General features: G+C 44.7%; 1 protein-coding gene across 1 annotated transcript in view; it reads right to left on the reverse strand.

The window, feature by feature from the left end:
- The window catches only part of LOC126234385 (15-hydroxyprostaglandin dehydrogenase [NAD(+)]-like), a 74,064-nt gene that overhangs the window by 35,027 nt on the left and 22,787 nt on the right, over window positions 1-16,250 (reverse strand). Inside the window, exons 3-4 of the mRNA XM_049943072.1 lie at window positions 12,901-13,024; window positions 5,908-6,014 (exon numbers count right to left, since the gene is read on the reverse strand). Coding sequence (XP_049799029.1) covers window positions 5,908-6,014; window positions 12,901-13,024 — 231 coding nt within the window. The remainder of the gene's footprint in view (window positions 1-5,907; window positions 6,015-12,900; window positions 13,025-16,250) is intronic.

Here is a 16,250-nt window from a genome sequence, read left to right on the forward strand (position 1 = left end):
AACACTGCCAAGTACCGCTTCAGGCTGCGCTCCGCGTTGTGTAAAGCATTTACTTATTTCCCCAACAGCTCTTCACTTATCGTCGAGGACGTTCAGACATTTGGTATAGTTTTCCGAAACCCGTTCCGTTATGCTGCCAGATCAAATACATCCTGACACGTATTATGAGGATGTGTCCACGATTTGTCTTTATGACAACTAAAACTCTGCTGGTCGCAACTTTCAGTGAGGTGTCTGTGTGTGGAGTAATGGCTGCCCATTCTTCCTCAACAGCCAGAAGCAGAGAGCGCAGTGATGTTGGATGCTAGGGTCTGGAGCGAAGTCGACGTTCTAATTCGTCCCAAATATTTTCAATTGAGTTCAGTCGGTAATCTTGGCAGGCCAGTCCATTTCATGAACGTTAATATTCACAAAACATTGTGTAACAGATACTGCTTTATAATAGGATACAGTCACGCTGATACAATCATTGTCTTTGAACTGTTCCTCTACTGTACACAGTGTGTTCATATCCTACCACATTTAATGTTTTCTTAAGTACAATGAGGAAGTCACACCCTAACCACACAAGACGCCATCATACCGTAAAACCACCTCCTCCGTACTTCACTTATGATACTAAACATGATGGCGGGTAAAGTTCTCCAGGCATTCGCCAAACCAAAACCTTACATCGGGTTAGCACAGGATATAGCGAGATTCATCAATTCACATCACTCATTTCCATTTATCCATTGTTCAATGGAGCCACTCTTTATTCCACCTTAAGCGTCGCTTAGTACTGAGAACAGAAATGCGTGCCTTATGAGGAGCTGTTCGACCATCGTACCCAGACAGTCATTGTGCTCGATGAATCACTGGCAACTCTTTCGAACTCTCAAGTGATTCCTTCCTCTAATTTCGTGCGATTATTTACGAACACGGTCTGCAATGCTCGATGGGCCCTGTCCGTCAGTACACGAGGTCTGCCTAATCTTGGTTTAGTTGGTGTTGTTCCTTCGCATCTCCACATCAAGATCGCATCAACAACAGTCGACTTGAGCAACTTTAGAAGGGTTGAAATGTCTCTGATGGATTTGTTATTCTGGTGACGTCGAATGACTGGATCATGTTCGAAGACACTGAGCTCTCCTGAGTGAGCCATTCTGTTCTTACTGCTTCTCTACTGACACAGGATACTCCCTGCTCCTTATATACTGGCGGGTACGCCTCTAGTGACACCTAGTGGTCAATTTCGCGATACATATTAGTATCCAGGTGCTTTTGACAAATAGTGTTTGCTAGCAGTTGCTTGCCTACATATACAAAGAAAGTGCAGGCTCTTCTTGCGTCGTCTTCAAGAGGAGGTAGAACACACCTAATATTGAGCATCTGTACAGGCAACTAGTGAAGACACATGGTCGATGTATATGATAACAGGTAAGTCTGGCACCATAGCTAAGTGCTCACTAGGTTCCCGTAGATTTCACTTACAGTCAAATCGCTCCCCAACGGCAATGAAACAGAGACAAATGATTAAAATCGCCCAGATAAATGGTGATGTAAGAACTAGGGAAACTTTGAAGAGTTGAATCTACACATACGAGGTATACAAGCGCCATATTCCAGAAACGAGGCGTTACACCACATGCCACTTGCAGCACAGATCATAACATCATCATCCAATGGCCGCAGTTGTGGTACCACATAAAGAAATAACAGTGACAAAGATTTTTAACTTGTGACGAACACGCGGTGACAGTAGAAATAATGACTGCCTTGGGGGGGGGGGGGGGGAGGGGGGAGATTTTGTGTTTAACGTCCCGTCGACAACGAGGTCGTTAGAGACGGAGCGCAAGCTCGGGTGAGGGAAGGATGGGGAAGGAAATCGGCCGTGCCCTTTCAAAGGAACCATCCCGGCATTTGCCTGAAGCGATTTAGGGAAATCACGGAAAACCTAAATCAGGATGGCCGGAGACGGGATTGAACCGTCGTCCTCCCGAATGCGAGTCCAGTGTGCTAACCACTGCGCCACCTCGCTCGGTACTGCCTTGGGAAAAATTTTTGGAACTAAACAATATTTTTAATACAGTCAGGAGATACACCCACTCATAAAAAATTTAAGAACAACAGCAGTACTGGTTCGACACGACAGACACATTTTCGTATTCGATGCAAACGCGAAATCAACATAATAGAATCACGGATGAAAGAGGACTCTGCCTTCACGATGCTGTACAAGAACGTGGCTTTCATGTCATGAATAGGCCTCTCAACTCACCCACTTTCCAAAATCGCACAGGTGTGGCAACAAATGTAGATATCAGCCTCACAAACTCGAAAGTCAGAGTCCACATTACCAACTGGAAGGTCTGTGGTGGACTTACAAGTGACCGTAGTCTCATTTACTTCACAATTACAAACGCACATAATGGCTTAGACACTAACATCCAGCCCGAGTGATTATACGGTGTACGCAAGGCGAATTGGGAACTTTTCAAGGCAGAATTAAAGATGACAATCACCACAAGAAAGCGGATTTTATGTTGACGCCTAAGCGGACGAATTGTTGCGAACGTTGCAGACAGCGCAAGACAAGCCGATTCCAACATTTGTTAGGAAGTCAAAATGGTTTAAAATTCCCTTGAGTCCGCCCTATAGTCCTTAAGACGCAGAGCAAGGCAGGCGAGTAGACACTACCAAAGATCCTTAGGGGAAACAGATCCACAAAGAAGGCCAAGCTTCCTGTCGAATATTCAAACAACAATGTAAAGAACTGCTACAGCAAACAACAGGAGTAATATCGGAGGTGTACCTAAAGGACCATATGGTAACAGATATTGGTGATTTCCATACAAACTCGCAACAAACAAGGATATATCACCCACTGTATTGTCAACACTGAGACAATGCGTCAGCACGATGACAACAGACTGGGAGACTCAGAGCTTTGTTGCCAGACGATACAACGATGGAAGACACTGAGTACCATTAGCATCTTCGCTCTGAATTACTAGAGCAGCATGAGAATAACAGTGTTTTGATTCTCTTTGTCCTGGAGGAAGTAAGACTGGCCATAATGAAGTTAAAGAAGAAGAAAGCACCAGGTCCTGCCAAAATACTGGCAGAAGTGCCGCAACAGCTAGTGAACCAAATTATATAACAGTGTTATTAAACCAATGTCTTTTGCAGGGTCGGGTGCCCAGAATTTGGAAAATAGCGAATATCATTATACTGAAAAAAGGGGAAGACAAAGACTCAAGAGAACCGGAATCTTACGGGCCGATTTGTTCGGTAAATGCTCCAACCACAGTACAGGAAAAGCTGTGTCGCCGCCTAAGGCACCACAGACAGTTAGTAGGTATAAGCCCCCTGCAGTACGGTTTCAGGAAAGGAAAATCCACGGAAGATGCGATAAATCACGCGATGAGTATTGTGAACACCTCAGACGACAAGTATGTTATAGGCATAATGACTTGTGTAGCTAGGCCGTTTGATAATTTGTGGTGGCGTGTTCTATTCAAAAGAGGGAGGTAGACTGTCCTAAGTGCCTCTCTAAAAACTACGAAGTTATTGCAAACACAGGCAGTTGCAGTTAGTATGCCCTGGAAAGAAAATTGCAAAGGAAATCCCAAATGGCTGCCCACAGGACTCTGTTTCTCGTATAGAGTTCTGGGGTGTCAGCATAGGGCCATTACTGAACCATCTTCAGAGTATAAAGAACACTCACGCAGACGATCTGCTAACTATAGCATCTGCCAACGCAAGGGTTAACTTAGAGTAAAATAGTAGGGTAAGTTTTTGAAAGACTAATTAACTGATGTGTAGGGAACAAACTAATGATACGAGATCACAAAACAGTTTATATGTTACTAAAAGGAACGTTATCAAAAACGAGAAATCCCACAATCAGAGTAAATGACCAACCTGTGAAATGAAAAGCAGCAGATAAGTGCCTTGGAATTAACATCGACGAAAAGCGAAAGTTTCATGCACATGCGGGAAACGTCTGCCAGAGAGGCATTAATATCCTGAATAAAATAGCAACAATTGGTGAAAGAAGTTTTCAGCTGCCACTAAGTGCATTAACAACGTACCATAGCGCTGTTGTGGGAAACGGGTCGAGCGTTTGCGATCATATCGCCAAAAAGGTGAGGACAACACATTCTGTACGGCAAGCGCAGGGTAGTGTACTCCTGCATCTGACAAAAAAGAATGAAATAACCGTGTGGCATCGTCGGCCAGGAGCCCCCATCTGGGAAAATTCGGCCGCCAAATACCAGACTTATTTCAGACGACGCCACATTGGGCGACTTACGTTCCGTTGATGAGGATGTAACGATGAAAGCAAGAGTCAACACCTAGTCCACGAGCGGAGAAAATTTCCAATCCGGCACGGAATCGAACCGGAGCCCGCTCCATGGTAACCAAGCACTTTACCAGGCAGTTAATCATGCTCGTGATATTAGGCATGCTACTGCTAGACCTAGCAGTAAGAAAGAGAGGTGCACAATATTGACTTAGAAAGCGCGAGTATGATAAGGCACAGGAGATACTGGGCACAAGAGCCTTATCGAAAAAGGAAATAAAGGCATGCATTGATACAGAATGGCAAGAAATCTGGACAGGGCAGAAACAGGGAGACGAACCTACCAGTTCCTTCCTAACAAAAAATAAATAAAAACAATGAGCCTTCCGATCAAGGCAGCTATACACTTTAAGTTATTGTTATTATTATTATTATTTTATGTAGGTTTTTTTCCCTCTCAAACACATAATGCTTAGTTATTATTAACACATTTGAAATTATGTTAGCCAGCCGATGTGGCCGAGCGGTTCTAGGCGCTTCAGTCTGGAACCGCACGACCGCTACGCTCGCAGGTTCGAATCCTGCCTCTGGCATGGATGTGTGTGATGTCCTTAGGTTAGTTTGGTTTAAGTAGTTCTAAGTTCTAGGGGACTAATGACCTCAGATGTTAAATCCCATAGTGCTCAGAGCCATTTGAACCATTTTGAAATTATGTTAAAATGTGCTATATTCATTCCAGTTCATGTGCATCATTCGGCCTGTTCTTTTATATACATAACAGCCTAAAAGAAAATAGCAAATATTTTTTTTTAAAAAAAGTTTGCATATGCAGTATTTCCTTTACAAAAACGTAGCTAACCTCGAATATGTGTGGTATAAAGTAGGATCAAGAGGAAATACGTTTCCTCTTAGTAGTGCAGGTGTGTCTTCTTGCTGCATAAGCGGTGTTTGCAGCGCAAAGAAAGCTTTCATAGAATTTTAGCACATTTCTCAGACACTTTTTTTAATAGTTTCGCAGCAAATACCAACAAGTGCTGAATTATCGTACTTGTCTTCTCAAGGTCTTTCTAAGACTTAAAACTGGTACATCAAGCAATTCAAAATAATTGTACTTGCATCAGTATCTCGGTTGATACACAAATTAAAGAGGATTAAACACACGACAAACTTAGGCGTCCTTCTGCCTACTATCATCTGACGAAAGCCTTGTTTCGAAGCCTTGAAATAACAGAGATGATATGTCTTACATTTCTCGCCCTGTATGTCGGTTGACAAGCTTTGTCCAGTACTTCATAAATATCACGTCAATAAATTAAGGATATTCTTCCCATAAACACCTCGCTTATAGATCGGCGCCAAGAATCACAGTTGATTCCGAAACATACGTTTACCTATGGCACAGAGTACGAATGTGAGGCTGGAGTGGTTCCCCTGGACAGTCACGCCTGGCCGCTAGGGGTCTCTCGTGACGTCGGCGCCAGCCTGCCACGCTGGATTATCCAGGCCGCGTCTTACTGGGTCTGACCTGCAGCCACAGTGAGCTGCCAGATCGGAGTGCGGAGACGGTGGAGAGAGAAAGGAAGAGAAGGCGAGAAAGGAGAAGGCGAGGCGAGACTCACCACGTTGATGTCGACCGCCTTCTGCCAGCGGTCCTCCTGCAGGACGCCCGCGTTGTTCACCAAGATGTCCAGCCGGCCGAACGTCGACTTGGCGGCTTTGAAGGCCTCTGCAACACAAGAGGAGTAGCAGCCGCGTGTTCTGCCCCGTCCGCGAGCTCTGCCGCGACTTAGGCCCGTCTCCCTGCTACATTATCTGACTACCTATATAGAAACTACAACAAAACGCAATGCGTTGCATAAACGAAATTGAATATCTTAACGAGTTTCAGTCACTTGGTGCCCTTCTTCAGAAGATTATATCCATCGCATTATTTGCGAGTGTCAGTTGACACTGGCAAATAATGCGATAGGTACAACCTTCTGAAGAAGGGCATTATGTGCCTCAAACCAGCGAAGAAAATAAATTTCTTTCATACAGCTGGTTGCTGATTATTTCGATATACCGGGTGATCAAAGAGTCAGTATAAATTTGAAAACTTAATAAACTACGGAATAATGTAGATAGAGAGGTAAAAATTGACAAACCTGCTTGGAATGACGTGGGGTTTTATTAGAATCACCCCATATTGCTAGATGCGTGAAAGACCTCTTGCGCACGTCTTCTGTGATGATCGTGTGCTCAGCTGCCACTTTCGTCATGCTTGGACTCCCAGGTCCCCAGACCTCAGTCCGTGCGATTATTGGCTTTGGGGTTACCTGAAGTCGCAAGCGTATCGTGATCGACCGACATCTCTAGGGATGCTGAAAGACGCCAATGCCTCACCAGAACTCCGGAAACGCTTTACAGTGCTGTTCACAACATTATTCCTCGACTACAGCTATTGTTGAGGAATGATGGTGGATATATTGAGCATTTCCTGTAAAGAACATCATCTTTGCTTCGTCTTACTTTGTTATGCTAATTATTGCTATTCTGATCAGATGAAGCGCCATCTGTCGTACCTTTTTTGAACTTTTGTATATTTTTTGTTCTAATAAAACCCCATGTCATTCCAAGTATGTGTGTCAATTTGTACCTCACTATCTACACTATTCCGTGATTTATTCAGTTTTCAAATTTATACTGACTTTTCGATCACCCTGTATACAACTGAAGCTTCTGTAGATGGGTAAAACACTAAAAACGGAATGCACACAGTTTCTGACGGGCAACTCTCGTAGAAGCGAAATTTCTTAGGACTGGATTAAAAAAAATTGTTAACATTACATATTAGGTCTTGGGCAGAAATTGAATGCTACTGTCGCCACTATAATAATAAGAATATCCACTGTCTCTGTCACTGAAACGTGAAGACTTGTTTACACCAGATATTTTAAGCCTAGGAAGGGATGGTCAGGAAGATCTGCGATGTCACTTCGCGAACATTGTACAGGCCGTTGTTCAAGACTTTTGTAACCTTTTGCCATTCCTCTACGCATATTCCATCATGCATTCGTGAGCTTGCTCAACTCCCCACCAGTAACTGTATGTGTGTGTGTGTGTGTACGTACATTGTTCTGCCAAAACATTATGATCACCTGCTTAATAATGGGTTGGAACACAATATAGCAGCGATTCTTCATAGCATGGAAGGCATTGGTAGGATTCCAGAAATATGCAACATCAGATGTCTATGCAGAGGTCACACAGTTCCTGTAAATTACAGGCTGGTAGTTTCTCGCTGTGAAGTTGGTGACAAGTAATGTCCCAGGCATGTTCTGCCAGACTCGGACCAGGGAACTGTGTGGCGATGACATCTCAATGAGTTCACTATCATGCTCCTCAAATCAGTGTAGCGTGATTCTAACCTTGTACCGACAGTTATCTTGCTGAACGAGACCATCGCTGTAGAGGAAGATGTCAGGCATGAAGGTATTCAGGTCGTCCACAATAATGTTCACGCAGTCGTCAGACACCATGATGCCTTCGATTCCTATAACCTGCCCTTGCATTGCACTGTGTCGCCAGATCTGCCACAAATGGCCGGCTATCTTTCTTTGAAGAGCAGGCAAGCCTCTGACGTCTGTGTTCTGTGATGAGGCATGAACGCCAACACCTCATAGTCCAATCGTGGTTTCAGCATCCTTGTCACTTCCCTGGACACTCACGACAGTAGCACATGATCAGCTATGCCATTTACGAGATGCTTATTAGCAGACACTGAGCCATTCACCATTTTCTGCTTGTATCATTGCTATAATGATTACTCATTCGGCTCTGCTCCACTTATACAGTGTGAACATTAATAAAACCGAAAAACTGCAGGGACGGATCGCTGACTGGAAGTGGAGGAAAAATGTTCTTATGAACATGTGTCCAGAAATGGAACGTGCGCGTGCACAACAGGTATCCCGGAACACAGTACACGGTTGCATCGCATCCATGTCACAACAAATGTTGAAAGTGGCCTCTATGGGACGCTATCCACTCGTTCACACGTCGCTTCATGGGTTGCCACACTCGTATGTTACAGCCTCTCTCCTAATGGCATCAAATGGCTTCACAGGTGTCGTGAACACGCTGTTGAAAGGCTGTACGACAGGAAACAAAATCCAGGGGTTTAGGTCCAGTGATCCAGCAAGCCATGCTAGAGGGCCTCCAGATCCTGTCCGCCATCTGGGGAAGACATTGTTGAGGTGTCAGTGAACTATAATGCAGAAATGTACGAATGCATGCTTTCGCGGCGATATCCGTTAATAAAACATTCTCGGGTTTTAAGCCGCGTCAAGTGGTTTGCTGCCCACGAGCTTTCGGCAGAGATCTCCTATGCCATTGTCAAGTGGATGACTGTCGTGTGGTTGTCATTGTCGTGCTTATACAGCCGCGCCGTTGCTCGTGACGTCACTGGTGCTCGGTCCCGCACCATATATGGTAATGTTTCGGCCGCGCGACCGCCGGGCCTGCTTCAACTGCCTCAACACCGGATCCCACGCTGCACTCAGCTACAATCCACCGTGGACACCATATAAAGAATACGGCGGACTTCATCAATCGGATTAAAGGTCTGCGACCTGCTGAAGGGAATATTATGGTCAGCTTCGATGTGGTTTCTTTATTCACGTGTGTCCCCATCACAGACTCTATTGACTTACTGTCGCAGCTTTTTGACGACACCATCGTGGATTTATTTAAGCACAGTATGACGTCATCATATTTCTTACATGATGGAGAATATTTTAATCAAACTGACGGCGTGGCGATGGGAAGTCCATTAGCTCCAGTAGTAGCCAACCTCTTTATGGAGCATTTCGAAGACATCGCCTTGGACACGGCTCCTGCGAAGCCGAGCTGTTTTTATCGCTACGTCGACGATACCTTCGTCATTTGGCCTCATGGACAAGAAAAGTTAGAAGAGTTCCTGGAGCACCTCAACAGCATCCACGACCACATCAACTTCACAATGGAAGTAGAGAAAGAGGGTTCCCTGCCGTTCTTGGACGTGCTTGTCCGTCATAAACCCAATGGGTCTCTAAGCCATAGCGTTTACCGCAAGCCCACCCACACGCATCGGTATCTGCACGCCACCAGCTTCCATCACCCAGCACAGTAACAGTCACTTCTGAGGACCTTAGTGCATCGAGCTGAAACCGTCTCAGACGCTGAAAACTTGCCGAGAGAATCGAGCCACTTTCGCGAAGTTTTTAAGGAAAACGGTTACAACAAAAAACAGATCTCACAAGCAGTGTCATCCAAGCCTCAAAGGAAGAAGACGTCTGAAGAAGACACCAAGCAGGTTGTATTCTCACCGTTTTGTGGTTCGACAATAGGGAAGATTAGTCGGCTCCTGAAGAGGCATAGAATAGACACAATCTTCAGGCCTCCGGCAAAGATCCGGCAACTAATGAAATCTGTGAAAGATGACATTGGCCTCAGAACGCCAGGAATTTACAAGATACCGTGTGGATGTGGGCAGTTATATGTCGACCAGACTGTTCGCACTATTGAACGGCGCAGCATAAAACATGAAAGGTGTTACCGTCTGCGCTATCCCGAAAACTCAGCTGTAGCAGAACATGCTCTGGGAAACGGACACCGAATTGCATTCGATGAGAAGTCTATTATTAAGCGGACTAATGGCTTCTGGGATAGAGTGATAACGAGGCCATAGAGATTAGAATTTCTGACAACACTTTCAATAGAGACGGTGGATTGCAGCTGAGTACAGCGTGGGATCCGGTGTTGAGGGAGTTGAAGCGGGCCCGGCGGTCGCGCGGCCAAAACATTACCATATATGGTGCGGAACCGAGCACCAGTGACGTCACGAGCGACGGTGCGGCTATCTAAGCACGGCAATGACAACCACACGACAGTCATCCACTTGACAATGGCAGAGGAGATCTCTGCCGAAAGCTCGTGGGCAGTAAACCACTTGACGCGGCTTGAAACCCGAGAATGTTTTATTAATGCAGAAGTGGGTTGGTGCTCCACCAGGCAGAAACGACATAACGCGTCGTATTGCCAAAGGCACATTCTCAAGAAGCCCAGGAAGAGTATTTTGCAGGAAGTCCAGGTACATTCTTCCACTGAGACGTTGTGGAATAATAACTGGTCGAAGTGTGTGGTCGCTAAGAATCCCTGCCCCCACACTGATGCTGTACTGTTGCTGATGAGATGCCTCAGTCATTCCCTGAATATTGTCTGTAGCCCACAGATGACGATTATGCAGACTGACGATGTTAGTTCTAATAAGGGTTGCTTCATTGGTACAGAGGAATGTTGACAGAAATCTCATAATTGTGATGGTCTGATGCAAAAACCATCAACAAAATCCTTTCCGTAAAGGGAAATGCGCTGCTGATAAAACTTGCACTCGTTGCACATGATAGGTATAGTAGCAGTTGTCATGCATGTTACAAATATCGTACTTTGTCTTACACCATTTTATCCGAAGCTTATAGTAGGATTTGTCTCCATACCCGGTAGAGCCTGGTTCTCTGAATCCGGTGATTACAAAGTTCACCACCTCCCTGCATGTTCGTCTGTCTGAAGGAGTCATGATCACACAAATGCCCAAAAAGGGCTCAAAATGGTATGTAATGTGGTTGGTGTCTGTGAGGGTACTTGTTTTGGTACAGCTGTGCTGTCTCTCGACCGTTTCCATCTGCTTGACCATACAGAATCAGCATCTCAGCTTGTTACCAACATGAACGCCGGACCATTCTGCTGCTTACAGTGTGCTTTTTCAATCACACAGCCTGCAACACGCAAGGAACACACGGCACATGATCAGTCATTCGTCAGCGCTGTCTACCATGGCAACGATGCATTTCCGGACACATGTTCATAGGATATTTTTCCTCCATTTCTAGTCAGGAATCTGTTCTTTCAGCTTGTCGCTTTCATTAATGTTCACCCTGTATGCTTGCCTTACCGTGTCTCGCCCGCATCTCGTGGTCGTGCGGTAGCGTTCTCGCTTCCCACGCCCGGGTTCCCGGGTTCGATTCCCGGCGGGGTCAGGGATTTTCTCTGCCTCGTGATGGCTGGGTGTTGTGTGCTGTCCTTAGGTTAGTTAGGTTTAAGTAGTTCTAAGTTCTAGGGGACTTATGACCACAGCAGTTGAGTCCCATAGTGCTCAGAGCCATTTGAACCTTACCGTGTCTTGTGACCACAGTGCCACCAGGTGACATTCAATCTCGTGAAGGGAAGTGGTCATAATGTTTCAGATCACATCTGCACTCTGCTTATTGAAACTGAATGTTACAGTTAAGTAATCAGGTTAAGTAACTGAGTGGTCAGCATCAATGGATAAAATGCGGAGGACAAGCGTTCGATTCGTTGCACTGTCAAAGATTTTTCCTTGGTAAGAGGTCTGATAGGGAGGAATCAGCCTAATGATGCCAACTGAGGAACTACTTGAATCAGTAGCTGCTCCAAGACCTGGTAAGTCGCCAAAACAGTCAGAAGACCGATATGCTGATCACATGCCGTTCTATAACACATCCGCATGAGGGTGGATGACAGAGGATGGCAGGAAAGCTGATCGACACCCCTTGAGCTTCAGGGTCTGGACGAGGAGCTCTATACAGTTAAAGACTCTTAAACTGCAAATAAAAGACTGAAAATATTCACAAAGTAAAAATCAGTGTGAGAGAAAGACTTGTCACAGTGAAAACTAGTGACAAATTATTTAACAACTGGTGTAGATTAGCAAGAGCTTTACTAGAGTTACCATGGATGATGCCCACGATAGCAAAAGTGTCACCAGCAGTCACAAGTGTAGCCTACACTCAACAGAGAGAATGAAAACTCATAAATGAAGCTGCCACTAGGCAGGAGTTGCCGTCAGAAGCAGGACGCTTAGTTGTGGACCAGCAGCAAGGGTGCTACCAGGCACCGCAACTGGCTCTGGGCTGTCATTGTTCCCTGTGAGCGCTCATGGTCGCCCACAACAGGGAGCGAGGTTAAGAAATGGAAGCCAACGTTTGCGTCTTAGTGCCAGAGGACTGGAGGTTATCCTTATAGGAAGGACAGCAGAATTTGGTATCTGCACGACATCCTGAATGTGATACATCCAAGAGAGGCCTCTGATTGATGTGGAAGTTCTTGGACGATCTTGCGACCAATTCAGATGGGAATTTTTTGACCTCCTGTCTCGCGTGGAGAATTGTAATCCCTCTCCAATAGGCAATGAGGAAGGAGGACTACATGAAGGAAGCAACTACTTGGGTGGCACAGTATATGTGGCTAGGCATGTGGATTTTCTTTGGGTTAGAGAAACTTCTCCGTAGAGTCGATGTTGAGTTACCTACCATGCTCAGAGAGTGATGAGCCACACACCATAGAATGACTTGCGGAATATAAACGTAAGTGTCAATGTAGAGCTTTCCATCTTTCAGTCCTAGTAACCTACAGCTAGGGTCAAGATTGTTCTCAATGCTGAGGCAACGTCATCTGATGCCAAGTGGGACATGAGAGGAAGGCTCATCCAGTCCAGACTTGTGAGCTACTAAGAAACTGCACTAGGCTAGGCTACACTATACTAGGCTACAGCAGACTAGAAGAGATATACTTACCTTCCAGCGAGTCGGAGCTAGTAACGTCAGCCTTGACAAAGATGGCGTTTCCCTCACCAAATTCCTTCCTCAGTTCGGCAGCAAACTTCTCCCCATTCTTCTCATCAATGTCTGACGCGACCACCTGAAAATCAGCCGTCCAGGGGCAATGTGAATAGGTGAGTCGTAACATTACTGACATTGACAGCCCCGAACGTCTTTTCCGTTTCTTGTCCTGTAGATGAACTGACAGTACCTTAAACAATTTTCGACACCATCGAAATTAAATGCCAGTTGAAGCACATATTTTACTGTCACAACACACTTTAATGATGGTCAGTTCCATTAATGTTACGAATCAGGTCATCAATGATAATGTCTTCAAGGAGTCTAACTTCAATATAGGATTGATGTTCCTCTTTGATTAGAGCAGTCACTGTAGGAATCTCACCCAGTGAATTAACAACCATAACTGGATGTGGCACCGTCGACTGAGCCCTTCTAGTTAGAAAGGTTTTTCCAAAATATCAAAACATAGACCAGTCAGATACGCAATAAAAACACGAATCCTCAGTGCCCAGGGTATGACACTACACTTTATTGATGTCAACATATAGCAATAAGATATATTGAATTTACTCTAATAGTAACACATTTTCTGGAAATCATGTTAGTCTTAGAGGCTGCTTGGCACCCCTCCAAGTGGCGCCTGGGCGATAATAGACCCCCTCGCCACCCCTCCCTCTCGATACACCACTGAGTTGAAGCATACTGTTGCATGGCAAAATGGCGCTATCTAAAACTGGCGCCGAAGGAACTGTGGTGCTCCATGGGACAGAGATGAGGGGGGTGAACTAGGGGTGGGATAAAAACGACTGGTTAAAACCGATACCGGTATTTGAGTTCTGAATAACTGGTATTATTTGTTTGGTCTCAGTTATAACACCTAGCTTTTATTTTTACTGATAACTGTTTAAAAAACCGAAATATCAATTATCCATAGTAGCAGTGTAAAATTTTCTCTTTTAAATAAACCTTTTTCTAAAAAGGATTCATTTTTATGTGTAATTTTACATTGGTTTGAAACATTGCATTATTATAGAAAATGGGAAAAGCAACCACTGCTGCCGGCCAGAGTGGCCGAGTGATTCTAGGCGCTACAGTCTGGAACCGCGCGACCGTTACGGTCGCAGGTTCGAATCCTGTCTCGGGCATGGATGTGTGTGATGTCCTTAGGTTAGTTAGGTTTAAGTAGTTCTAACTTCTAGGGGACTGATGACCTGAGAAGTTAAGTCCCATAGTACTCAGAGCCTTTTCAACCAAGTCAACCACTGCTTTTTTAATAACAATGCCAACAGAAACGAGCAACAAACACTTAAGAAAAGAACTGGTAGAGCATTGCTGAGACAATACTGTCCTTGTTGGCTGTATGTCATGGCTTAAGGTATGCACCTACGTGCAGTGTGGAAGACCTGCTCCCTCATCGCCTGTACCAGTGGTAGTCACCCTGGTCCCTACCGACCACTAGTGGACGTTCCAGCTTTCAACGTGGGCGGTAAGCAGAATGGGTTTCGAAAACATTTTCATTAAGTTTTCAAAAAAGTTTGAAAAATATTTTTGTAAGTAATTATTGTTACATTCTTTAACTTTCTGTAACTCTGTTTTGTAAATTTTACAAAGTAATGTTATTTCCCTATTTTCTAAATCTCCATCACTGTGGAACCGGTGGGCAGTTAGAAAATTTTACCGCTAATAGAGATACAAAAGTCGGCGGCAGGCGGAAAAGGTTGACAACCCCTGGCCTATAGTGTAGTCATCGCAGACATCTGTTGTATTGCGGAATAGCACCAACCCCAAACTGCAAATATTTTTGAGAAGTGGTGTAGCAATGATGTACAGTGCTTCATTTGCTTTAAAATATTAAAGATTTGTCTACCATTTCTATGAAATAATAAAAGAGGAAAGAAATTATGGTAGCAACAACAAATTAAAAACTTAACAACTCACTCATAGTATATAATAAAAAATAGAAAGTAGCTCATCCGCTAGCTGTGCTTACATAATATGCCTTTAGCTGCTTATAGCCCTTGAAAGCGGACAAATCAATGCGAAAGACAGACTTCTCCAACCTCAGTTTTCACCTTTAGCACTGACTGCTAGCCGGCCGCTGTGGCCGAGCGGTTCTAGGTGATTCAGTCCGGAACCGCGCTGCTACGGTCGCAGGTTCGAATCCTGCCTCGGGCATGGCTTTGTGTGATGTTCTTAGGTTAGTTAGGTTTAAGTAGTTCTAAGTATGATGATGACCTGATGATGATGATTGATGACCTCAGATGTTAAGTCCCATAGTGCTTAGAGCCATTTGAACCACTGACTGTTCGTAATGCGCAACTAGTGTTATAATTTCCGATTACAACATGGTTTTTGAGCAGAGTTCCAAAAAATTAGAATCAGCAGGAAAATGCTTGTGATTTTTTGTAGGATTCCATCACTTATCACTTTCAAGAAAAGCAGTGAATGGTGGGCGGGCTAAATTTTCCTTTATTTGCTTATTTAATTTAATATTTCGATTCTGTGTACCCTGAAACTGTGCGAGTCAAAAATTTTCAATCCTCGATTTCTGCTTTTATTAATGGAAATAACGGGAATAAAAAATCGAAAATCAGTTATTTCGGAAATCTGTTACTTTGAGCGGTTTTTGCAGTTAGTTTACACTGCTGCGAAATAAAAAGAAAACGATATAATCGCAAACCTGTTGTTTCCGTGATAGCCACCAGCACGCCAGCGCCGCCTTTTCAGATGAATCACGTTTTATGATCCATCGGCGTGAAACGTCTGAAAGCAAACACTGTGCAACAATCGTCGGATGGGTCCAGGCTGGAGAAGGGAGCGTTATGGTCTGTGGAACGTTTTCGTGGCATTCCCTGGGTGAACTTGTCGTTCTGGAAGGCACAACGGGTTGACACAAGTAAAAAATCTATCCTTGGGGACCATGTCCGCCCTTAAATGGAGTTTGTTTTTCCTCGGTACGATCTGGAACTGCGTGACCACTGCGGTTGCAGGTTCGAATCCTGACTAGGGCATGAATGTGTGTGATGTCCTTCGGTTAGTTAGGTTTAAGTAGTTCTACGCTCTAGGGGACTGATGACCTCAGAAGTTAAGTCCCATAGTGCTCAGAGCCATTTGAACCTCGGTAGGATGGTATCTTTCAGCAGGACAATGGAACATGCCATACAGCTCGCAGTGTAAGTGCGTGGTTCGAAGAGCTCCAGGGTGAGTTTATCGTATCCCCTGGCCGCCAAACTCACCGGATTTAAGCCCACTCGAGAATCTGTGGGATCATCTCGATTGCACTGTTGGCGTCATTGATTCTC

Source organism: Schistocerca nitens, chromosome 2 (genome assembly GCF_023898315.1).
Source record: "Schistocerca nitens isolate TAMUIC-IGC-003100 chromosome 2, iqSchNite1.1, whole genome shotgun sequence".
Taxonomy (NCBI): domain Eukaryota; kingdom Metazoa; phylum Arthropoda; class Insecta; order Orthoptera; family Acrididae; genus Schistocerca; species Schistocerca nitens.